This window comes from Euprymna scolopes, chromosome 10, assembly GCF_053919585.1.
Source record: "Euprymna scolopes isolate OS-2025 chromosome 10, ASM5391958v1, whole genome shotgun sequence".
Classification (NCBI taxonomy): Eukaryota; Metazoa; Mollusca; class Cephalopoda; order Sepiida; family Sepiolidae; genus Euprymna; species Euprymna scolopes.
This window is the reverse complement of record NC_136491.1, coordinates 92,612,905-92,640,230: the sequence shown is the minus strand read 5'-3', so window position 1 is coordinate 92,640,230 and position 27,326 is coordinate 92,612,905. Positions and strand designations below refer to the sequence as shown.

The 27,326-nt window shown below is 34.8% G+C and overlaps 1 protein-coding gene across 2 annotated transcripts in view; it reads left to right on the top strand.

Moving 5' to 3' along the window:
* Positions 1-27,326, top strand: part of LOC145286138 (uncharacterized) — a 99,733-nt gene that overhangs the window by 33,764 nt on the left and 38,643 nt on the right. For both annotated transcript variants that reach the window (XM_080134859.1, XM_080134860.1), the window contains exons 2-7: positions 140-251; positions 4,511-4,662; positions 11,753-11,893; positions 17,082-17,150; positions 24,705-24,851; positions 25,452-25,700. In XM_080134859.1, the coding sequence (XP_079990985.1) occupies positions 140-251; positions 4,511-4,662; positions 11,753-11,893; positions 17,082-17,150; positions 24,705-24,851; positions 25,452-25,700 (870 nt within the window). The remainder of the gene's footprint in view (positions 1-139; positions 252-4,510; positions 4,663-11,752; positions 11,894-17,081; positions 17,151-24,704; positions 24,852-25,451; positions 25,701-27,326) is intronic.

Sequence of the window (27,326 nt, the reverse complement as noted above, 5' to 3'; positions counted from 1 at the left end):
TCTGTTTGGTTTAATTCATATTGTGTAGAAGTATAAGAAACTTGATTCAGCTCTGTTCGTAGTAGCAACTGTTTACATCACAACAGCAAATCTCTGGCTGCCTGTGACTAAAAAGCATGAAAAATTTGTTTTCTTTCAGGCTCTTGGAGCAGGAAAATTAGGAGAATATGATAATGAATTAATCGAAGCCCCAGAAGATGAAGAGGATAATGACTTAAGAAATGATGAAACCTTTGGATTTTCTGATGATGGTAAGTTATATGCTAAGGTTTTTTTTCTTTTAATAAATGGAGAAGGAAATTGTTTTATCTATAAAAATAGAAATAAGCTTATAATAGATAATTGTATATATTTTTTTTTTTTAACATTATATAAAGTGCTAGTGGAAATTCCATTATGCTTTCTACATAAAGCTGTTTAATTTGCTGTTCATAATATTTTTATGTCATGGTCAATACTATTAGGAAAAAATTGCTCTTCTGTTAAAAAAAAAAAAAATCACCAACAGATTTTGGACATAGCACTGCAAGCAATCAAATTTATACTTCCTGAAGTGTAAAAGGGCTACTGTCATAGGGGGCATATTTATTGGAGGCAACATAGATGGGAAGTTGGGCAGTGAGGTGTTTGTTCACATATTTAGATGTCTGCATGTTGGTACAGTTGCAGAAATAAAGAGCAAGAAGGGATTCCAAAGATGAACACACCAAGGGAAGAACCCATTAGTATAGAAAGTCTTCTGGCATCTTAGGACCTTTACAGTAAAGGGATGGGATTTTGCTGTTAATCGGGTGGGTCAAGAATATTTACATTGAAGGGCTAGAAGTGCAGTAACTTCGTCAAAGCACATTTTTGGAATTTCTTGTAAAACAAGCACGAGTGCAACACTGCAGTGATGGGACAGATGGAGATTGGGCAGACCCTATAAGACCTATTACATTAGAAATTTTGTCTCTTTTGCATTCTAATAGGGAGAGGCTAGTGGTTGGTGCACCATTCCAAATGTGGAAACAATATTCCATGCATGGGTGAATGGTGGCTTTATAGAAATATAGGATACTGGCAGATGTAAGAAGTTTTCTAACCTATTAGAGAGAGACTAATTTTGCGGCAGGTTTGGCAGCATCTATGTAATCACATCGAAAAGTTGTGAAACAAACTGTTCATGGTGACTATGCATATATAGAGAGTGGGGGATGCTTTTATAAAGGAGAGCAGAAAGTAGATCTTGGGTTTACTTTTGATAGCAGCGTAAATTATTGTCTTTTAGTCCTTACATTCCATGAGCGATATTTTTGATAAAGAAGGAATAATTGCTGTTTTCTGGGTTGAGGTTAGTGTTTCAACTGATCGCCCTGAAGATGAATGGAGCAATATGCTTCGTCACATGCAATTTGTCAGCATCTGATGTCTGTTAATGATGCTCCACATGATGGACCAGTGTGAATTGACTTTACTTTATTAGTGCCTCTCTATTGCCAATTGCTACTATTTGTGGAAATGCCTTGAACCTTCCCTCAGCCTGCCAAGTCAGCAGGACCTTCAAATTAAGCCTCCTGTTGCTTGTGTGTTGGTTTCAGGAAAGGTCATTTTATTAATTATTATTTGGCTTTCCATTTTTAACTATTTAATGTCACATTCCTGAAAATGCTGCTGACAGACATTTTCCCATTTTGATTAGTAGTTCTTGGCCTTTTTTATTTACTTTTTAGAGCATATAAGTTTAATTCATAGAAATAGCAGTATTATCTAAATATTTTTAAAAATAAGAGGAATATATTTATTTCTTTAAAATTGTAATTAAAATTTTTTTTATGTAAGAAATTATTGTCTTATAAAAATTGTCGGTTTAACATTCTTTTAATTCAATAAAATAAATGCCTCTTGTTGAAATGTATTTAAAATTCTACAGTACAGCATAATAGGAATTTGTGCAATTCATTTTAAAATGGGTAAAAGTAGAACTTATTTATCTTAGCGATATCAAATTAATAATGATCTTTGATCGAACAATCTTTTAGTTTTTGTGTATGGAAGCTAATAACTTTCATACAAACATGATGTACCTTAGTGCATGATGTAGATGAAAATTTACTTGTCTTAAATCTTGCAGATATTGGTCCCCCGATTTATCTGAGAGGAACCTATGTTTTCAGTGGCGTCTGTTAGTTCGGACAATTTCCAGATAACTGTCCATTTAGTTTTTCCTGAAATTTTGCCACAAATTTAATTTCATTAAATGGGTGTGCACAATAAAAAAAATTTTTTTTTCGAAAATTCCCATGCGTTCCCAGGAGCTCAAAAGAGGTCCAAAATGACCAAAAATGACATGTTTTACCCCATAACTTTTGATCCGTCCATTAGATTTTTCTGAAACTTGGCCAAAATGTGGAGGTCACTGTTAATATAAATCCAGTATGGGTGACCCTGAAAAATTCTGGTTCGCGTCCCTGGGGAATTTTAGTGCTAAAAACGCCCCTTTTGTGGCTCTTTTTATATTTCTCGACAAAACTTGATATGTCTGACTATATAATAGTTTTTTGCAGTGGTCAACTCAAATATACAGGTGTTAAGGCCTGAAACTGCACTGTTATCCATTTACACTGGGATTTGGTGTCCCCAGGAGCTCAAAAGAGGTCACAAATGGCCCAAAATGGCCAAAAACAACTTTTTGTCCCATAGCGTTTGATCTATTCATTAGATTTTCCTGGAACTTGGCCAAAATTTGGAGGCCATTGTTCTTAATATAAATTCAGTATGGGTGATCCTGGCAAAATTCTGGTTCGCGTACCTCTGGGATTTTTAGGGCTAAAAAAAAACATGCCTTTTTTTTTTTAATTCTTTTTTCATATTACTAAAAAACTTGATGTATGTCTATATAGTAGTTTTCCATGGTGCTGAATTTAAATATACATACCTTAAGGCATGAAACTGCACCATTTGTCCATTTTAACCGGGATTGGGCATTCCCAGTGGCCCAAAAAGGGTCACAAATACCTCAAAATTGCAAAAAATGACACTTTTTGCCCCATAATTTTACCCCATCCATTAGTTCTTTTTTTTTTTTTTTTTTTTTTTTTTTTTTTTTTTTATATATATGCCTCATTCTCTGTGCACTCACGGGGGACAAGGCATGCTTCACTTGTTCTCACTGATAATCTCTTTACTCAAATAAGTTACTTTTAAATTCATTTGTAAGCAAATATTTGAATATTTTTAATAACCAAATTTCTTAATTTATTCTATATCAATATTGGTTAAATAGTACTAAGTTGCATCTTTTTGCATTGATGCTGTTTTTAAATTTAAGTTTTCTTGTGTGGAGAATAATGCCAGTCTCCGTCTGCAGGTCACCATGGAAAAGTATGTTGCACAACAATATCTTAACTAGTACAGCCATGTCACTAAACATCAGTTATCCACAACATCCCAAAGCGTGTTTACCATTGATGTTGATGGTTTAAAGCCACACGGTTGTCCATATAAGACGTGGAGATCAGTTGATAACAACTTGAACCTGGCAGGTGACATAAGTGAAATGGAAGTCCTTCATGTAACTTCAAACTTTGGCATGAAACAAAAAATGTAAATAATGGTTTGTGCATTTGCATAGTTAAAAAAAAAAAAAAGTAAATCCAGGTTAGTTTTTGTGTCATGATTAGGTCTGTGACAAGAGAATATTCTTTTCATTGTTTTGACTCTTGAGTATATATCCGACAGAGTTAATCAATTGAGAACCACATCACTCTAAAAACATAGTATATTAACTGATATATATTCGAGTCAAAATAATGAAAAGAATATTCTCTCGTCATAGCCCTAGTCATGACCAGTAATATCCTTTCTGGGACTCCAACATTCAAACTCCTTGGACTAGTATCTTATATCAAAGCTATTGTTTGCCCATGCACAGAGTAGTAATATTGCTATATCTGGGCTGGTGTGCTAATGCCTTGTTTAGGGTAAATGAAAGTAGCAAAACCGAAAAATATAACATTTAGTGCTGGACAGTTTTAAATAGCAAGATTCATGTGAGTTAATCAGGGGTAGCACTGAATTGTATGCTTCTTTACATACGAGTCGCTTTTGATCAAATGGATGAAGTTCTGTATGGCTGGTTGATGTATGCAATGCTGATGTTTTGATGTCTGAGTTTCACATGTATGACCATTATAGCAGGTAGTATTTAAACAGATTTTATTGGATATCAAAGCCGTGCAAATCTATTTGTAGGAAATATACAAATTTTAATGTGGAGCCATGATGCATCATGACAATCCAGTCATTCGATTGTCTTAGCTTTTATAGATGATTACAATAAACATTCTTAGAAGGTTTTATTTTTGTGCCGAACACGTCGCTTGACTAATTGTTACATAGGTGTTTGCAAATGAGCGTGAGCGTTTTTATTCAAAGTAGTCTGGCTGATAACCTTTTAACTGCACCAAGTCTCAACATCTAAGTAATAATGCTTATCAAATTTGTTAATATTTAAAATTTTCTTTATTAGTCGGATTTGATTGGGAAGAAGATAGCAACCCTTTGATTGCTGGATTTCCTCTTGGTGTCAAACCAGCACATGTTCCTGAGAGATCCTCTGGAAAACTTAGTCCCAAATCCTTGTCAGAAGAAAATTTTGAAGAAGTATTCCGGACACAAAGCGTAAGTATATCTTTTGTATATTTATTGCATAAACCTAAACCCCATCATATCACTTACCTACCAGATCAGGCTATCTGAAGGTGGCAGCTTCCCAACTCAAATGCAATGTACATTAAAGTGCTTTTTCTTTTTTTCTTGTTTTTTTTTTTTCTTTTTATATTTCTTTGCAAGACTTAATCACATTCTGCAAAGTTAAAAACAACAACTGTGACTGTGATTCCCCTCTCCTCTTCTCTTTTTCTTTCTCCCCTACTTCCCTTTCTGAAGATACAGGCTTCCTGACTTAAAACTTTACTTTTGACAAAAATGTTTTTAAGAAAGTGATAACATTTTACTTTTGAAAACAATAGCAAAAGCACAGAAAATGAGTTTCTGACCTTAAATGAGAGGTTAAATACAACCATAACATTAGGCAACTACTTTTATTGAAGACAAAATGCCTTTGATAAGAAATAGAAAAAGAACATTCCATGAGTAAAGTGTCTATGCCAAGAATTAACAACTTAAAATATTTTATTCAAGTAAAGTTTGGTTTCTAAATTCATTATATATGTGCTTATTTCTTATTGCAAATTTATTTCCAACAGTATGCATTAGGCAGCATTTTTTTATGTTATTGTTTTCATTGAGAATATTACTAATAATTACTTCGTTACTGTTACTTATAATTATTTAGTCCACAGGGCTGGAAATAAAGAATATTCTTCACTTTATTCTTTGCATATTTCTAGCCTCGTGGACTAAATTGTTTTAGTAATATTACTTGTGCATACGATAGCATCAATAAGAAAAAGCAGCTTAATACATAATCTGTGTGTCTATTTTTCTTTTCCAAGCGCACAGATACTAATGTTTTATTCTTACACAATCATCAGCATAGAAAGTAATAATTACTGCTAGTTGTAGGACTCCCTCAGTCAACCTTGGCTTTGTGGGTTAGCACTCCTCTCTTTAGCCACCAGGAATTCACGCTTAAATAAAAGTGAATTAAGTTGCTTATGAAGCCATGTAAGTGGGTTTGTCATAATTTCAACCAGTGATAAAAGTATTTCAACAAACTGAAAGTTTGTGAATAATGCACAAAGCTAATTCATGATTTTATTTAATTCACAAATAGTGCTCCCCTTTAATTTTACTTAAAGGGGTTTATAACTATGATATATACTAGCAGGCCCACTGGCATTGCCCGGTCATGAAATGTTTAAATATACTTTAATTTATACCGATTTCATATTATAGATTCAATACTCTATTGATTATTATTTTGTATATATAGTAGTGATTTCAAGTTTTTTAAAAAAAAATGACATGAGTGCCATTGGCTAGAATTGAAATCAAAACATGGAGCTCCCCAATCTTATTTTTTTTTTTACCATCGGACTACATATATGGATATCAAAACAACATATCAGAATTATAAAAACTGACTTCATCGTATAAATGTATATTTTTGGCATGTGTAGAAGATACACGTTTAGTTGACTTACGTTTGCCAAGTTCCAATTATTTTTTTTCCCCCAATTTTGACCTCTTATCTATTTTTTTCTGGTTAAAAATAAAATCGAATTTATTCCACATGTCCAAATCTGCTGTATATCAAGTTTCGAGTCTGTAAACCCAAATTTAACAGTTTGGTAGACCGTTCCTCACACAGACATAATCACTTATGTGTGTGTACATATATATATATATATATATATATATATATATATATACACACACATGCATGTTACACAAACAAATTATGCAAATTATTTATATTAGTATACATTTGTGTAAACTTCTGGATAACTTATTTTTATTAACTGGTATGCTCAAGTTGATACTATAAACTTTATTTTATTTTTTAATTTTTTTTTTTTTTTTTTTTTTTTTTTTTTTTTTATTAACCTCACCCTGTCCGCCCCAAACTAAAATGTAACGAGATCTAAAAATATTGCCTTAGTCTCCTCTTCTCTCCAAAATTGTGTGTGTGTGTTGGGAGGAGGCAGGTATATTGGCATTTTAAATTAACCAAGGTGGAAAAAATACCTACAACTTCAACTCTATTCGCACCTACTGAAAACCTGCCCATATATATCTATTCACCTAATTACGCATGACTCAATACTTGCTGTCTTATCCATGTTATATTGCACTTACATCTTAACCCTCCTATCATCTAAAATAGCTCGGGCACAACTCGTAGCTCAATTCTTAATACCTACTCATACTGTAACACTATACTAGACCTAAGCTAACATTAATAAAATAAAAAAAAAGGGTACGACTAAAATCACATTATCTCCTCCCTAACAAGCCCTCTTACAAACATAGACGCTTACACTGCATGAACTTCACCCACCTCCTCTATCCATTAACAAGTAAATAGCATGTCCCTAAATCACTTTGAGGAGTGTAACTAATCAGTAGATATAATCCCCCACAAAATAACCCAGTAACACTAACAACGCGGGGTCGCAGAAATACCTGGATTAGAACCTAGGCGCGGAGAAAACCCTCTCAGGGCTGACGGACCCAGTAGGTCTTCCCAGATCATCCGTCTAGGAGAAGGAAAACTCTGAAACTAAACCAAAGGGGAGAGAGGCCTCTTCAGTCTTGGATGACAACCTTCCTAGAGCTGGTGACTCAAACAAATTCACCGGTTTGCAAACCTAAATTGCTTCAGGAGTAGATAGGCTCTGTCTATCGCCCGGCTTCCATACTCCTTCTTTGCCTATTAGTCAAGCGCAGAGACACTATCTCAGTGATTCGACAGAAACACCCAGCGGTAGATCTTGTTTCCTGGCTAGGGCAATGAACGCCGTTCTTCCCCATTCCCAGCATGCCCCACCCCTAAAACTGAACATTTGGGAGTGCTTGAGTATAAGATATGCCTGAGCGGTTAGATTGGGTTGACCTTCTTCTAAAGGGTTGAGGGTACCGGATTGACAGTTCCTGGCTGCTGTTCCCGACTGGTAGTACAGGAGCCCTAACTCTTTGGTAGCGCTTAGAGCGGCTGCTCCATCAACAGTTGAATAATATCGGGTTGTTTGCAGTGCCATGACGCGCATGGAAAGGGACCCTGCACTCATCCCCGGTGGGCTTTCCTGAGGCCACAATCCTAATTGGAGAAAGGTCAGCTGATGGTCTACTTGTGATGCATGTCTGAAGCTCCGCATAACCTCTTGTTTAGCTCCCCCTTACCGAAACTCTTAAAAAAAATATGACGACAGTACAATCTAAAAATAAGCTTAAACCAGGATTAGGGACAAACAAATTCAACTTGCCTCCTCCCTTGAGGCTCTCATTCACAAATATCCGTGGGCTTAGAACTAACTTAGCTGATGTTGAAGCATTTCTCTTAACAAATACCCCGGATATCTTAGCACTAAGTGAGACTAACCTACACTCCTCCATTCCCTCTAACCACTTTAACATGCCTGGATATCTCCCACTCTGCCGTAAGGACTCTGACAGACATATGCACGGACTTGGAGTTTACATTCGTAATACCCTTCCCTTGACTAGAGAAACAAACCTAGAAACAGATGATCAAGCCTTTATGTGCTTTAGACTAAACGTGCAACACAGTATTAGCTACTATTATTTTCTCTACCGCTCTCCCTCGACTCAGGACTGCTCCATAATAAACAAAGTATCTGACAGCATAGACACGGCACTGTCCCTCGACACTAGCGCACAAATACATGTGTTTGGTGACTTTAATGTCCACCACAAAAACTGGCTTGGATTCTCTACTCACACAGATGCAGCGGGCAGCACAACCCATAGCTTCGCTATATCTCACTCCCTATCACAAATTGTTACGTTTCCAACCCGTTTCCCTGACCAGGAAGAACAACACGCATCACTTCTAGATCTGTTTTTGACCACAGTTCCCGATGACTGCATAGCGAAGGCCCACAGCCCACTCGGGAACGCTGATCATGCAGTGATAATGGTTGAAATCGCCCTAAACTCTAGACCCAAAACTGAAGAGCCAGTGCTCAAAACAAAGATATTATAATAAGGCTGACTGGGAAGCCATCAGGGAACTAATTAGAGATGCTCCATGGAAAAATATTTTCTCTCTCCCTGCTGAACAGTGTGCAAACGAGACTACTGACTGGTTCAAAACTGCAATCGAAGCGCATGTTCCCATGCGGAAATTTTATAGTAAGCCCCACTCTCCCCAATGGTTTACGTCGACTTGTGCAACTGCCATTACTCAAAAGCAGCATGCATACCGTAGGTTTAACCGACATAAGTCCAGTTCAAACAGACTGAAGTATATAGAAGCTAGAAATAACGTTAAGAAAGAAATAGCGACAGCTAAGAGAGAATTTACGGAAACCACTAAAAAGCGCATCGAAGCACAAAAACTAGGAACTCGAGACTTCTGGAAAATCTACAACAGTGTAGTAAATAATGGGCAATCAACAATTCCCCCACTAACCAACAATCACGAGGTTGTCTCCTCAGCAACCGACAAGGCTAACATGCTTGCCAGTCGGTTTGCCTCAAACTCCACAATGGACCCTTCCAACCACCCCTACCTGACTTTCCTATGCGGACAGACGCCACACTAGACGATCTGAAAACCACCCCTGCTCAGGTGCATGCTATCATAAAAAACCTTGACACCTCAAAAGCATGTGGACCCGATCTTATCCCAGCTGTGCTATTAAAAAAGTGCTCAGCCGAAGTAGCTCCAGTTCTCTCCAAACTCTACAACAAATGTCTTAATGAAGCTTGCTTTCCGGGCTGTTGGAAAACTGCTTCTGTTGTACCAGTATTCAAGAATTCTGGCGAAAGGACAGACCCATCAAATTATCGCCCCATTAGCCTCCTCCCACTTTTTGCCAAAATATTTGAGACCATAATTAACCATGCTCTAGTCCATCATCTTACAGATGCTAAACTACTGACTGACAAACAATATGGATTTAGACAAGCCCGTTCCACAGCAGACATCCTCACCGTGATCTCTGAACGTATATACCAATCACTGGACAAAGCGGGGGAAGGCAGAGCGGTAGCTCTAGATATATCTAAGGCTTTTGACAGGGTATGGCATGAGGGTCTCCTCAGTAAAATCAGATCATACGGTATCACTGGTAGAATACTTAACATAATTAAATCCTTCTTAGATAAGAGAAAAATCCAGGTAGTCCTCGACGGTCGCACATCTAAACAATATGATATAAATGCGGGAGTGCCCCAGGGTTCTATCCTTGGACCTCTATTGTTCCTGATATTCATAAATGACCTCCCCGACAACATTGCCTCTGAGATGGGTATATATGCTGATGACACTACACTCTATGGCAGACACGACAGGAAGACGAATGAACACATTTCTAAAGAAATGGCAGAAACACTAGAGGAAGACCTCCAATCTGTAGTGGAATGGGGACAAAAGTGGTTGGTCGCGTTCAATGCTGCCAAGACTAAACTAGTTTCATTCAATAATTACAAGAAACCCTCTCTACCACCAATAGCAATGGCCAACGACTCTTTATCTGAGAGTCCATCTTTCAAACTCCTTGGCCTAACGTTCACAGGAAACATGAGTTGGAACAATTACATTGAAGGCATTGCCAGGGCCGCTGCAAGAAAGGTAGGCTCTCTCTACCGTGCTAGAAAACTACTAACACCCGAAAGTATTCTGTACCTCTATAAGGCCACCATTCGCCCATGTATGGAGTATTGCTGCCACATCTGGGCTGGTGCATCTGCTACTAGTCTCTCGCTCCTTGACAAGGTTCAAAAGAGAGTCGCAAATCTGATAGGCCCTGAACTGGCATCTAAGCTTCAGCCTCTGTCCCATCGACGAAATGTTGCATCCCTCTGCCTGTTCTACAAGTATTTTAGTGGTGAATGCTCTGATGAACTGCAATCACTTGTGCCCCCACGACGCGAGCACCCTCGACAAACCCGACAGGCTACTAGATCCCACCCCCACACTGTAGAGGTCCCTAGATGTAAAAGATCTTTTTACTCCAATAGTTTCTTCCCCAGAACCGCAAGACTCTGGAATTCCATTCCAGGTCCCTGCTTCCCCAACAGTACTGACGTGCAGAAGTTCAAGTGTAACGTGAACCGACACCTTGCTGCCCAAATCCCTACATAGTACCCCAGTAGTTGTTGCCCCTGATAGTAGCCCCCTACACCAAAGTGGCAATTTGCCTTGTTTGGGGTGAAAATGTAATAAAAAAAAAAAAAAAAAAAAAAAAATTTGAAACGAGCTCACGCATATCCGCTTTAGTTCTGCTTTAGCATCAGCCAAAAGTTTTACTAAATAAGAATACAGGATCATTGAATTGAGACTTTCAAAATAATTAAGTCTAAATATGTGGCTTCATTTTCGTATTTTTTCTTGCACTGAAAATTTATTGGTAAGAAAAACTTAAAACTAAATCTATCACAGAATTTTTTTTCTTGCTAATAAGGTAATATACTTTAATTAAATTGCCTAATCAGTTTGAAACATCACCAGTGTAGAATTAAATAGCAACCCCGCTTTGTTATGTATCTTTCTGAGCATGTATGTTTCTCTTATCCAACATTGCTCAGGATTTAAGGAAAAATACTGTTTTTCACTATGCTCATAACTTTTTTTACATCTCCTTTCTCCCTTAATATAATAAGAATTTGAAATTTTGAAGTTAAGGATGTTCTTCCTCCTTGGCTCTCTTTGAGGAAGCATATTGGTAGATATATTTGAAGTTCTAAAAGGTTTTTCTCCCTTAAGACATTTATGATGGACTTGGTCATTTTTTGCATGGTGCAGAACTCAGATTTACTTATGTTAACGCTTAAAACTGTACCGTTTGTTCATTTTCACCAGAATTTGATGTCCCCTGGGGACTTTTAGGGCTAAATGGAAGGGGGGGATGCTGAACTTGGTCTTTTTTTTTTATGACTCATTCACTGTGCACTCACAAGGGACCATACATGCTTCACTTGTTTCAATCCTAAGTGTCCCTCGTTCATAGCTAGATATCCCTACCATCTCTAAGTGACCTTGTGTTTAACTTTGCTCTTGTATGAAACTAAGTACATAGATACTAGAATAAATGTTTTTATTGCATCTTCACTGTTTCAGGAGTATCTAGAGGAAAGTATTTATAACCTTGTGGTTGATGATGACGACGATGATGATGATGATGACATTGATATCACGGACAGAAGACTTCATGGAGTGTCTGGTTCTCGTACTTCTAGCCATGCGAAAGATGTACCAAAGGTATCGACATTTTTATATTTTCTCACATTTTGGTATATATTTGAAATGCTTAGTTAGCTCGTACGTTTGCTGTTAATGAAAGAATTTAAAAGACATCCTTGGTTCAGTGTACTCTGAAGGAGGGGGTCTATTAATATGGTATAGTATTCTCCCTGGGTGGGCTGAGCTGGTTTCTGCCAAATGTGGAAATTTCATGTGAATATTGAATTCACATGCAGTCTCTGGCTACATGTATATCCCGATCAGAGATGATGTACAGCACTTAGACCATGATCATTTGGGAATACTGAGAACCTGTGTTTCAACGTGATTATGCTGTACATATGTGCATCTGTTTTGGCATTCAGCATTAAGGATACCTATTTTATATGTAAATTTAAACTTCAACTTGCATAACGTATTGTTTCCAACAGGGTTGTAGAGTCAGTATCAGAGTTTTTAATCTTCAAAGAATCAAGTTTTAATATTGAAAGGCTTTAAAATAAGGAATCTGAGTTGGATAATTTTAAATTCCAGACGTTTAACATTATACCTTAGGATTCTATAACCCTAGTTCTAAAGCTAAATGTGAATTCATAAAATGGATTTTTTTAAGATTTCATTTTATTCAAAATGAATGTGATGGTCATTGTTGGGTAATCAAATAGTTGATGAGTATTAACATGGCCGTTGCTGACATCAGTCCCCAAAAGTGTTATTCACTGTCATTTATGATTTTTGTCTATAAATACTTTTTATTCATAAACTTTAAATAAACCATTAAGTGTCTTCAATTTGAGTCCTCGGTTCTACTTTGTAACACTGATAAAGATTGTTCAACAGCCATAGGAATGATAGGACCAAAAGTAATTGCTGAACTTGTTTGAATTTTCGCCAGAGCTCTTGTAGTAGGATTGCAGCTCTTATACTGCTGGGTGCCGGATTTGTCTGCCTTAAGTAACCATACCAGGAACTAGTTGTAATGTGCATCCAGGAGATAAGCGCCCGCGTGTTTGTGTGTTGTGGGGGTGCGTAAGAGACGGACGAAAAGGAAAGACTTACCTCAAGACCGGCTCGGCATCGCCGACCGAAAATAAAGAAAGATCAAGATGGCGGCCGCCGTCTTTTGTAAAGGATGATATCTCGCAAAGTCACACGAATTCTCGCAATATGCGAATTTAGCCAGCCTACAACGACCATAAAAGCGGGTGATAGAAGAGACGTGGGGAGAGGGACGATTGACTTGGTCGGGAATCGTGTTGCTGTTGCTTCTCGTGCCGTGTGAGGATATCTTACCGTTGTTGGGTCCGGTCTGAGTAACCGTTCGCGTCCGTCTAGGCACCTTGCTAGTTGGATTCCGTGCAGAACCGGTGTTTGCTGGTTATTGAATTGCTGCAACATTTATAACATCTTTTCCTGAACTTACCGTGTTAAAGAGAGTCGGACGCCATCTTGAATTTTGCCTTATACATCTACAGAGGGCGCAGTAATTTTTTTAAAGGACTTTCCTTACACATTTTTCTACACTAGTTCCTATCGTAAACCTCTGACACTATTACGTTGTTACAGTAGTACACTTTCTAGCTGTCGGGCAGAATGATATTCCCCAATGTTGCTGTATTCTTTCTGTTGAATTCTCCATTTGTTCATGATCATCACAGGAACTACAACTACCTGTGAAAAATATTTTTTTTGAGATTTGATTCATTTAAACTGTCAATAGCTTTATTGCAGATTAGTAAAATATCTTTATTTCACTAAATATATGTCACAACAAAATGAAAATTATATCCTCAAACGACTGCTTTAAGGTTAGTTATTACCAAACATTTTGTTCAGATTCATGCCATATTCACAAAGTCATGACATTTTATTCTTTATCATGGAATTTCCACTGTCCATCGCTTTATTGCAGATCGCTTAAAATGTTGTTTTAGGGCAAAAATACAATGTTTTATCATGCAAACTTTATTTTTTTATATTTTTCTGTCAAAGAATAATGAGAAAAAACACATCCTAAGTGCTAAGCCTCGAATAAATTATTTATCGACATATCCACCATTTTTTTAAGTAACTTTAAACAACCTTTTGTTCCCTTGGGAAGTCAATTGTTTGATCTCAAAAAGGAGTTATGGTTCTAGCAATATCAACTATGTTTTCCACAAGGCATCTTTCGAAGTAAATTGCTCTCCTCCCTCATAGACTCCTCTCTTTGATATTGACTAGAGATATTTAATGGGGTTATGGTCTGAAGAACATGGTGGTCAAGTCATGAGTTTCTCCAAAGAAGCCCATAGATTCAAGGAAGGCTTCAGTCGCCCTAGCAGAATGGGATGGTGCATTGTCATGCATAAAAATCATCTGAAAGTAACGTTACAATGGCTAGGTCATCTAGCCATGGTGACAAATGTTTATCCAAAAAGGCTGTACACATTGTTGGGAAGTTTTATGCACTCTAGAACTTGGAATGGCCCAACCGACTTATCCCTAATGATTCCTGCCCAAAACATGACTACCTCCTCGTTAGTGATGAACTCTGTAAGGGGCTGAAGTTCTGTTTGATTTCCAAACTTTGGCCCGTCCATCCAGACCGTCAAGAGCAGCACGGGTCTCAGCTGTAAATAGGACACGTTGGAAATCCGTTTTCGTACAATTCTGTGTCCAAGCCTTTCGTTTTTTCCTACGTTGTTTGCTCAATGGAGGCCTTGGAATGGTTTTGATGTTCCTTACCATCTCATTCAGCACACTACATCGAGCTTGTCTGGATCTTGGAGCGATTCCAGCGCTTACAAAAATGGAAGCACTGGTGCTGTTTGGGTTTCAGTTGACTTCCCTACAAATTTTTCCGAATATCACAATATGAAAGGTTTCTCCTGATGCCCTTATCCTTTCTGGAATTGGTGTTGGGGTTGTTCATGAATGAAGCCAAAGTTCTTGGATCTCTTTCCAACTCCATAGCTAAATCTTTGAACAATCCTTCTGAGAGTTCAGCAACAATCCTTTCCTTTTTCGATAACCATTAATCGGCCCTGTTTTTTGCATTTTAAAAGACCTGCAATAAAGCAATGGACAGTATAAATTACTTAATAAAATGTCATAACTTCTTGAATATTGCATGGATTTGAATAAAATTTTGGGAAATAACTTACCTTGAAACAGTCATTTAGTGATAGAATTTTCATTTTTGTGTGACGGATATTTAGTGAAATATTGATATTTTACTAATCTGCAATAAAGCGATTGACACAGTTTAGATCTATGTATTAGTTGACAGCTGAAGACCTTGGCAACAACCTTCAGAGAGAACTTGTCTAAACTCTCGGGTTCACAAGTAGTTGTCAGTAGGATTGTGATTGATTGGTTAATCATCTTGTTCAATCTTGCTTAGGAACACTGGATAGGCCACCATGGTTAGAGATGTGATGCAGGTTCAGAAAGAAGCTGGCTCAACTTCAGTAGGTGGAATCCGTTACAACCGTAAAAATGGCCTTGATTTTTATTTTTGAATTAGGATCAAGTAAAGATTAGATACCCTAGTAGCAAAAGACAAAGATAGGCGCACAATTCAAGTGACACCGGTTGTCCAACCTTGACATTGCCGTTGGTTGTTTGTAAACACGTCAAATAGCAGACATGTCTGAATGCTCGAAAACTTTTTATGATTTAAAAGAAAAAATATATATTTACAAAACATTTTCTTTAATATTAAATATTTAAAGATATTTTAAAGATTAAAAAACTTTTCTATTTACACAAAACTCTTTCTGTGAGTAACAAAACGAACGTAAATTTAACAAAATATATTGAAATAAATGGACGTCTTTCTGAATGCGTTTTTTTAATATTTATTTTTTTATATTTACAGAACTTTAATAAAACTAATAATTATAATAAAAATAAAAAAAAAATAAAAAGAATGAACTATATTAATTACAAAACATTAGAAACTGAAAATTTTGGTCGCTAAACTTGTATTTAATTTGTCTTTATGGAGAAGTAAAAAAAATAGCCAAGTTTTTTTGATTTTTTTTTTTTTTTTTACTTATAAAAAAATTTGTATCTCGTGATACTACACTTCATCTTTATAAAAATAAGTCTTGATTGTTTATACTTGTGATTTTATTATGCATAAAAATTGCCTCGGTCTAGAAGGATTTCCCCCTTCACTTACCATCTACATACATCGCACTTTAAATAAATATTGAATTGTATTAAAAACGCACAAAGAAAGATACACACACATACTGTACATAAAAATTAATCTTGGTCACAAAAATCCGAACAAGTCAGTTATTTTATATTTGTTTCTGCCATTAATAAGTTTGGTTATAACTTTATTTTAATTTTTTTTTAAATTGTGTATTTTTTAATTGACATCATCCGAAATTCTCAATTATAACGTTGGTTTATTTATTTATTTGGCATTATTTTACGACCTGCCCCAGCATAGTATAAACACCCCCAACCACCCCATGTTAAGAACGGCTTACAGAATAAACACCTCCCAACCTCCCCATGTTTTGAGGTTGGGGTGTTATCCGAAAGCCGTTCTTAACATGTGGAGGTTGGAGTGTTTATAATATGCTGGGACTGGGGCACGTCGTAAAAATTTACCATTTATTTATTATTAATAATAAGTTTTATAAAAAAGTTCTGTAAATATATAAAAAGAACTCCCCCAGAAAGATAATCATTTATTTAAATATATTTTGTTTAAATGTGTTCGTTTTATTGCTTGCATTAAGAAGTTTTGCGTGAATAGAAAAGTTTGTTTTTTTTGTTTTTTTTTTAATCCTTAAAAGTTTTGTAAATATTTAATATTAAAGAAAATGTTTTGTAAATATTTTTTTTTTTTCTTTTAAATCTTAAAATGTTTTTTAAATATATTTTTAAAAATCTTGCTCGCGGACATGTCTGCTATTTGACGTGTTTACAAACAATCAACGGCAATGTCATGGTTGAACAACCGATGTCACTTGAAATGTGTGCCTATCTTTTTTGTTTGCTATCGGGGTATCTAATCTTTACTTGATCCTTGGATTAAAATTTTAGGGTTTAAAGACCTTTTTGATTGGATAAAAAAAAAAATTTTTTTGTAAATTGCAATTAAAGTTTAATTATAGATCCAAAAATAATGATTTTGAAAGTTGTATGTAATAAAAAAATAAATCACAAATGTTTTTACAAAATTATTTTTTTTTATTTCCAGAAGGCAGTTAACCTTAATGACTTGTTTGGACCATCTTCACCACCAGGGCTTTTGGACACTGAACACTTGGTAATTTACAAGATTTTACTGCATTCTTGTTGGCTTTGAAACTTGTCAAATTAAATAAGACCTGTTCATTTAACATCCTTTTTCTCTTGTTTGGGGGTTGGGAGGGGTCAGATATTTTCCTATATTATTTAAGCTTGCTCTTCAGTTCTCACTGGTCATGTCCTCAATGGATCAACTATCTCTATATTTCACTCTGACTAACCCACCTTGCAATCTAAGACCATACTTCTACAATGGTTTATTCATACGGATGAGGGTGCCATATCACCATGCAAGCATAATGTTTGAATACTCATTACATTTAGATTTTGCTTAGAATGAATATGAGCATTGTTGATCTAATGAAGTGAACAGTTTTCAATATACAGTGGAGATTTGCCCTATGATTAAGGTGATTATATCTACCAGGAATCTTCTCAATAGATAGCTATGAACTTGTGTTGACGCTGGGCCTTGATAAAACGTAGTCTTTGTGAATCTTAGGAAGACCATGTAGAAGTGTGGTAATTGCTGCAATTCTGAATTAACTCTATTTTGCAAGCGGTGTTAGATCCTGGTTCGTACTAAGGATCTGTGAAAGTTCCCGCTCCATTTTCGGAGTCTTTTTTTTTTTTTTTTTTTTTACTTTACAGTAGCCACCAGATATTAGATCTGTTTTATGCTTTACATTTTCTTTTAATATTTATCTTCTAAAACTGAGCTTCATAAATAACAATGATTTAAAGAATATGGTATGAGTAAATTTTCATTGTTTAAGAAATATTGGGTTGAAATCCTCATTTGACAAATCACTTAATAAATATTGGGCTTTTATATAGATGACACTAATCAAAACAGATTAACCTTTTTTTAATGGCATATCAGAATTTGATTCACTCATATATTAGTTTACAAATTACCAAATTAAAATGAATCTACTGTTGTGAGTTTATGAAATGATGGGAAAATCTGAATTTTGTGGGTTTTTCTTTTGTAGTTTTTCTTTTTTTTAATTTCTTTTTTTCTTTTTCTAAGGAGTCACCACTTACAATGCCCGGAGGCCACTCAAGGATAAGGGTTAATGAGTATATGATAGTCAATGAGAAAATATCTATATAATAGGATAGCATGTGTGTTGTGCCGCGCTTACATCCGTACATGACTTTTGTTTAATTGTTATGAACTTCCATTTCTTGTAATAATTTTATCAAGAATTTAAGTTTTGGTTTCAATTATAGCAGAAGGAACTCATTTTTGAAATCACAACTTTATAATATATAAAAATCGATAGAACATTAACTCTATCATATATATATATATATATATATATATATATATATATATATATATATATATATATATATGAAATCTGCAATAATTAAAATATGTTTAAGCATACTCTACGACCGGGCTATGCCGAGTATCCCTGTTAGCTTAGATAAATACTTTTGCAGTTTTAAAAAAAGAGCTACAATATCAGAATGTCTCCATATACGCTGAACATCTACAGAATGCCAGCATCAATATATTACATATGAGTCCCTCTGTGGAATTTCCGCAGGTCCCACTAGTAGTAATCGTTAATAGTGGAAACTTGGTAAATTGGATTAAGGGGATGTCTCAAGAACTTGTTCACATTGGACTTAAAGATGACCATATTGTAGTCAGTTGGAAAATGGAACGGTTCCACAGGCGTGCAGTTCTAAGAAAAGTTTTGTTCATAGAATCAATGCTTAGGCTTAGGCACAGATAAAGAGTGGGGGAAATTATTGATAGTGGTTTCAACTAGTGTTGTGCCGAGGAATCGGGAATCGGTTAAATCGGTAATTTTCGGGGAATCGGCATCGGAATCGGAAAAATTTGTGTATAATTTCCGATTCCAAAATCGATTCTTTGAATATTTTTCAAAAGTTAATTTTCAATTGCTTGTACCGATTATAAATATTTATTTCTTTTAAACTATTAGTAAAACTAAACTCTATAGATCTACGTACTCGTTATAGAATGAAGTTCTAACAAAATCACGTAATTTCATTAAATAGTTTTTGTTTTACGCTCCCTTGACTAATTATCGCAGTTTTTTTAGGAAGATTCCGAATTTCCCAAATCGTTTTTACGGCATAAAATAAAAACTATTTGATGAAATTACGTGATTTTTTTTATGAGAACTTCATTCCATAACGAGTACGTAGAATATATATATTTTTTTATTTTTCGTTTTTTAACATAGTGTAAACTGCACAAGCACCCTTTTTTAATACGTGAAGACAGTTTAGAGCTTCATCCTAGATCTAAAAATAATTTGGTTTTTAGTGGGTTTACAAATATCGTCCAAAAGTTGAATTTCAATGAGGGGGGACTTTTAAATGTAAATATAATTTCTTTTTCAATCTGAAAAATTTCTAAATGTTTTCTCTTTATCTATTTTATCCAGACTTTGATAAATTCATTGTGAGATATTCATGTATATTTTTAACTTTTCCGAAACCCGAGAAAAATGCGACGGTGTCAGACAATGTGGCTCCAGGAAAATAAAATAAAACTCTATTCGTTTGAAATCTTTTCATATTAAACTCCTTGAGAAATTTGGCAAGTGGGTGTGAAAAAGTATTGTTGTCGAAACCAACGGCATCGAAGGTGTTAATTACCCCATAATACTTTCAACTCAACTTTTGAGTGAGATTGGCGGGCTTCAGCGAGGCCTCCGTGATATATATATATATATATATATATATATATATCTCACGGAGGCCTCCTTCAGACGGCATTGGCGCCGTCGTAGCAATCCTTAAGTATAAACATAAACAATACCGGCAGAATCAAAGAAAATCACACTGGAAGCATATTTCAAATTAAATCAAAGGCCAAGCCTTTTCACAATTTTGCCCATTCCTTGTTGGTCCCCCCGATTTATCGGAGAGGGACTATAGTTTTCAGTGGCGTTCGTCCGTTCGTTCGTCCGGATGATTCCCGGATAACCGTCCATTACTTTTTTCTGAAATTTTGCCACAAGTTGTACTCCAATACGTAGATGTGCACAACATCGAGTTTTTTTTTTTAAGAAAACTCTCGTTGCTCCCCCAGGGGCTGAAAAGGGGTCAAAAATGCCCAAAATGGCAAAAATGACACTTTTGGCCCCATAACTTTTTTCCCGTCCATTAGATTTTACTGAAACTTGTCCAAAATGTGAAGGCAATTGTTGCAAATGTAAATTCAGTATCGCTGACCCTGGCAAAACTCTGGTTTGCGCCCCCCGGGAACTTTTAGGGCTAAAAACCACCCCTTTTTTAGGCTCTTTTTTTCATATTTGTCTAAAATGTGATTATGTATCTCTATTTAGTGTTTTTTTATGGTGCTGAACTCAAATTTACATGTCTTAAGGCCTGAAACATAGCCGTTTGTCCATTTTTACAAGTAATCAGCTCCCCCATGGGGGCAAAAGAGGTAAAAAAAATACCTCAAAATGACTCTAAATAGACAAAATTGACATATTTTTCAGAATAATTTTTCATCCATTCATTAGATTTTTCTGAAACTTGGCAAAACCATGGGCATACCTGATATACACCTGATGGAAGTATCACTGACCCTGGAAAAAATCAGAGTCACAAGCCCTGGAGGTTTTAGGGCTAATATTGGGTGTGGAGCAAAAGTTGAACTTAATCATTTTTCTGAAAACTTTTGAAAATTTTTTTTTCACTCAAAATTGTTTTTTTATCAGTTATGTATCACTTTTTTATCACTTTATTCGATCCCCCTCCTCACATAGAGGGGGACCATGCATGCACGGCTTGTTATATTTGTCAATACCGATTGCCGAGTGAGGGAGCAGCAAACATACCGACAAAACCCAACACTTTTATATTCTACTTTTCATTTAATTAGCAATAATGTTTGATATTATTTTTCTGGGCAAAATATTTCTTTAATTTTAGACAATTCTTTCGCTACTTTGAAAATAAACTGCATTCTTCTAAAGGTTACCTAGCGAATTTTCACAAAGTTTCAATTTTTGTTTTGTTTATTTTACGCATATAAAATAAGTTTAGATCTTTAGTTTTACTAATAGTTTAAAAGAAAGAAATATTTATAATCGGTACAAACAATTGAAAATGAACTTTTTAAAAATATTAAAAGAATCGATTTGGGAATCGGAAATTAGGCACAAATTTTTCCGATACCGATTCCGATACCCCCAAAATTACCGATTTATCCGATTCCCGATTCCGATTAATCGACACAACACTAATATAAAACGATTAGGAATTTAAAATAGACGGTCAGTTTCACAAATAAATATAACGTAACATGAGCTGTAGTGTGTTACCAATTTTAAATTATGTGCGCTTATTGGGGATAGGGTGTCTACTTTTTAAGCGATTACACATGGTTTTACGTTGCAAACCGAACTTAATTTAGTGGGAAACACTTTAGTTAATATCCATAAAGAATTAGGATGGCCAGAAATGATGATCATTTTACGTTAAATTTATATTCGAAACTGATCTTACACTCTAAATTCTAAATGATCGCTTTTCTTTCCGCCAATTAAAAAAATGTTCTAACACGTAATCCATAAAAGTAATATTTCATTTTGGAATAGGGATTTAGCTGCGAGAGAAAGCACAGAAAGCTCACGCAATCTCACGTTAAAAATGGTTTTCATAATAGTAATATTATTATTTAGAAATTCGTTCGTAACAATGAGATGTGGCTTTGCTAAGTGGCGTTGTTAAATATATTGTTCTTACATCGTTTTCTTATTTTGCCTACCAATCTTCGAATATTTTCCACTATTCATGTAAGTAGCATGTTATACAGTAAATACGAACTGGTACAATATAGCTTTGTTTTAAAATCAAAATAAATGTTTTGTTGTGTTACAATTTTTAATCAATTACAAGGAAAACATTTGAGATAAAATATACGCGGACATTAACCAGGGGTTTATGTAATAATTTGAAAAATTACGAAAAAACAAACAAAAAAAAATCTCTAATTAAATATGTATAAATTTTACAAGAATCGGAATCGGATCGGAATCGGAAATTATGAACGGAATCGGAATTGGAATCGGAATCGGGAAAAATGTTGGCATCGTCCCATCACTAGTTTCAACTAGTGTTTTTCATGAAAGTCAAGCAAGAGGGAACCATAGATTGCAGCTCAGACGAGCACTTGCCATGAAAATAACGATAAAGCAGAGACAGGCTTGTAACGTCTTTTCTATAGGAAAGAGGCTGCAGGGCCAGTTGCTTTACTGGAATCGAGGTTTTTGATTATCTTGGCAACATCATGCACAGACAGGAGGAAATATGAGGGGTTTGGTAGCCTTGATTGCATAGAGTAGAATTAGCTGCAAAGTTTTTGACAAAGAGTTTGGCTTTGTCCGATGCTGATGAGATTACCTTAGGTCCACTGATGATGATTGTTATACATTTTTTTTTTTTTTTGTCAAAAACGATGATTAGGAAGTGTTATGTTGTTAAACATGGTCATAATGCTGAATGCTCAGGTTGCCCAAATTCATCAGTTATCCCAGAAAAAAAATTTAAAAATTCAGTTATCCCAGAAAAAAAATTTAAAAATTCACAAATTCGTGTTGTCTGATTGTAGATTGATGTTGTGTGAAGAAGCAAGAATCGAAGATATTTATCAATTTGCATGATCATTTGTCAATGAGGAAACCGAGTTTAAAGTGAATGCCACCGTTGCTTGCATTTCATCAAACACAATGCATCAACGATTCAGGATATTATTTACAATTTTTAAGTTTTATATTGGTGTGATAATGAGTGAAATGTGGATCCATCACTTCACTCCAAAGTTAAATCTGTAATCAGCTAAGTGGTTATTCAGTCACTTGATGCAAACATCAGCAGGCAAGGTTTTGGCTTCTGTTTTAGGATGTGTAAGGTATCTTGTCTATTGATGACCTTTTTAGAAAGAAAAATATTATTAATCGTGAATATAATATAGCATCATTGGTGCATTTATTGTGCAAGGCTACGTGGTCTCACTCGGCAACACGTTGACTCCCAATACTGTTTCCATGGTCACTTATGTTATCTTTTCTCTGACCATGTTATCATCTCTCACACATTGGTGACTGCCAAGAGCATACAAAGATAAAGTAATGTTGAAAAAACAAAAAGCACAAACTCTGACCCATTCTGCAAATATCAATTATGCTGTGTGTGTGACACAATCGACTCTTTGAATGCTAATGTCTTAGTCGGTGGATCAAGCCATTTCCCCATCTACTCTGAGCCATGACCTGAGTCAAACTTACAACTGACCCAAGCTTGACATTCAACTGTTGCAAACCCAAGGATGTCTGTAAACTGTTCCTAACTGTCGTAAACTGTTGCAAAACTAACTTTAAAATATATTTGATCTTTTGTTTATTGCACTTTAACAATCCTATGAAAGAATGCTCCAGAAAAAGATTTGACTACAATGAAAAAGTGATATCCAAAACTGGGGTATATTTTGGAACCAAGGATAAATCTTTCTACAAAAACATGGAATTATTAGAAGCGTTGGAATGGGTTAATAGCTCAAGAAAGTGACTGTTGATGGATAAAGTTGAATTTTGTATTTAAGCCTGGGACTTATTGAATAAATGAGTTATGTCCTTACTGATCATTTTTGTAACTTGCTATTGAATTTGATTATATATCTTGTGATGTTGCCATGAACAAGAGAGCCAATCAAAATGATAGTGCGCCCTTGATGTTATTTTAAAAAAATTTTTTTTTTAAGAGGAGTTGGCCAATAGCTTTGGTGTAATTACATACATACTAGGTTAGCACTCAGAAGCTGTAGAGCCTCTTCCTGGGGCTAAAATTTGTATTTGTGAGATACATAAATACTAGTGTGTCCAATTAAGATTCTCTTTTACCTCGTGAGTTTGAGTTAGTAAAGCAGTAAAGAACATGGGGGGGGGGTCTTATTTGCGCTATGTTTTTAATGCTTGAGTTTACTTGTAGGATGTAGTATCCTCATGTTTGGTTGTTTTTACAAAGTCCTGTATGACATAAGGATGCCTTAAAACTCATTAACATTACCTCTAAAAGTTATTCTATAATTTAAATTGATTTGGGAAATATATTTCAGATTTTTTTTTTTTCTAATTTTTAGTAAAGAAAATTCACTAATTTTAGACTGATTGACTCTTGTCAATTATTGCTCTCACTTATAAAATCTGTTACCCAAAAAATTCTCTCCCAGAGTTGAATGAAAGTACTTATTTTGATTAAAATAATATTTTGCAATTAAAATTAAAAGCTTTTTTTTTTTTTTTTTTTCTTTTTTAAAGATTAAAAATGTTTATTTTAGTATTAATATAAAATATTAATTGTAGTTTTACATTTCTTATTGTTACTGTCCTGACACCTCATTTTATAATACATATTTCTATTTTGCTTTTATTGTTATATATTATGAAAAAGATTATTTGTCACTTATGTTATAGTATAACTTAAATAAATTGGCTAATTGTCATGTTAAAACTTTTTTTTTTCTTTTTTTTTTTTAAGTTATGGTGGCTTATTCAGATTTTCTCTTTTTCAGGTGTCACCAAATAGTCGCAGCATCTGGCGATCTCCGCCGATGGAAATATTACCACCTCGTAATATTACTGCACCAAAGCCAAATCCTCCAGATAATTTGCAATCTCTGTTTAATATGGCTAAATGCACCGGACAAACCAGTTTACAGGTGAGATTCTTTGCTTTAGTATTTGTATGTGCAGTCAGCACCAACTCTATTCAGGGTATAACCGGCTTCCTCCAAAGGAGGAAGTTTTATGGGAGTATGAAATTCACAAGCAGTCCCAAGTCGCATGTATATCCCCGTTAGGGGAGATGACGACGTTAGGTTTTTGCCCCTTTTTGCAGGGAGGTGTCAATGTCTTCCTACATACAGCACCTGGACTTCCCAAATTGGTCACCCATTTTAGTAATGACCTGGCTCAACATTGCTTCTTTGGTGATCTGACGGGAACCGGTGTGCCAACGTGATTATGCTTTAGTATTTACCTAAAAAAAACAAAAAAACAAATCTAATGCTACACTTAAATCAAAATTTGAAATAAACATAAGATAAAAAATTTTTGTTTATTTGTATAAACATTTTGATTTTCATACAAATTCATTTGTCTTTTAAATAAAATTGTAATTAAATCAAAAGAAAGAAATCAATTCAGAAACAGATGGCAACTTATTGAAAATAGATTTAGAATTCTTTTAATTCTTTTGGGCTTTTTAAAATTTTATTTATTTTTTTAACTTTAATCTGAATTTTCCATTTATTACATAGCAAGCTCCCAAGAAGGTGTTGGAGTCTTCTCGTAGTGTTTCCCGACCTCATACTTTAGCGGAAGTTGAAAAGAAACTGTTTTCTAGCGTCATGACTGCTGAGGAGTTAGAGCGTCACATGAGAGGTGATACCTCCTTATCTGGCAGTCATGTTCTAGAGCATGTTTCCCCATTTTCTATGTCCGCACCTATTCCACCAGTTGGATCAGCACCTGCCTCCCTTCAGTCACAGGTGTTCAATAAACAAGAAGTAAGTATATCACTAATATTTTTACATTTCTTAATTTATTTTTCCTAGTTCACTTAAAAGTTAATATATTTACAAAAATAATAGCAGGCCTCCTGGCATTGCCCAGTTGTAAGATATGCTTAAATGATGTTTTAATTCATGCAAATTATGTATTATTATAGAGATAATTCTCTATTGATTATTATATCTAAACTAAAAAAAAGATTTTTTAAAATGACTTGGGTGCCATCAACTAGAATTGAAACCAAAACGTGCAACTCATTTTTTAGTCTCTGTACCATGCTCATATGAATATATATAAATTGTTATCCCTTTTTTAAAAGATGGAATTGCCCGATCATGGAAGACAAGCAAGCAAGGTCAACAGGTTTATAATTATATAAATATATGCTTTGTTTTGAAATGAGTATTGTTTATTTGAACTATGTTTTGGCTAATGTAACCTTCAACCTTCTTGCGGATACAAAAATATAGTAATTTTGTAGTTAAGAGCAACTTAGACTCCTTTTTCATTAATTCGTATACATAAGAGGGCACTATTTTTTCCCCCTGGATTACTCCATTTACCTTTGATCCTTGACTTCTAATGCTGAGTGTTTAGCAAGGCAGCAGCAACTACCTTTTTTTTTTTTTTTTTTTTTTCTTTTTTTTTAGTCTTTGATATGGTTCGACTGAGGATTGAAGCCAAATCTCCCTTTTGATTTTAACCATTATACCAATGGTCATTTGCTTGTAGTAATAAGTAGTAATGCTACACCTCTGGTAATTAGGACTGATCGTTAGTAATGCTTTTAATCATTAGACCGTGGATTGATGTGCAAAATTCTAGAATGAATTTTGAGAGCATTAAATCTAATCTTCTTTCAGTGTAATACTAAAGTGCCAATTAAATTTTCCAGAAATTTAGGCTTCAGTCCTTATTATAGGTGATAACTAAAATCTATTTCTACCTGGTCATGACCGTTTTTAGTAAAAAAAAATCTTTTCTAGTAGATTGAATAAAGGATTCATGGGTAATTTGGTGCTTGTGCATTATAACTGGATATCCAAATGCATTTTAAGTAAAAGAAAACGTGTATGTAATTAGAGGTCCTGTTGAAATTAGTAAAAATTTATAAAAAATGAAGTAAAATATTTACTAGAAATGTTTTACAAAAAAAAGACGTTGCTATTATCGTGTATATCTCAATCCGCCATTTTCTCATTTGAAATTGCAGATGTTAACAAAATGAGGGATTTCAATAGAAAATTAACAAATACAATAAAACTGCATTCGATTTTACTTGGAATTATTTTTTACTCACTTTGCATAATTTTGGGAATTTTTACTAATTTCCACATGACATAAATTGTGATGTTTATGCTTAAAATACATTTGTTTTGATATCCAATTATAATGCACACGTGCTCGGTATTCTTTACAATTAAGTTGCTTAGAGATAACTCCAAATTTTACTCTTTACTGAGATTTAAATTTCTATGCAGCATTTATATTAGCTGTAAATATTTTACTTCTGAAAACACTGAAGTATTATAAAGATCTATTAATTTTTTCTTAGTTTTATGAAGAGATTTCTAACCTCATGGTATGTAGAAAAAGGAATATTGAAGATTGTTTTGGAAGGT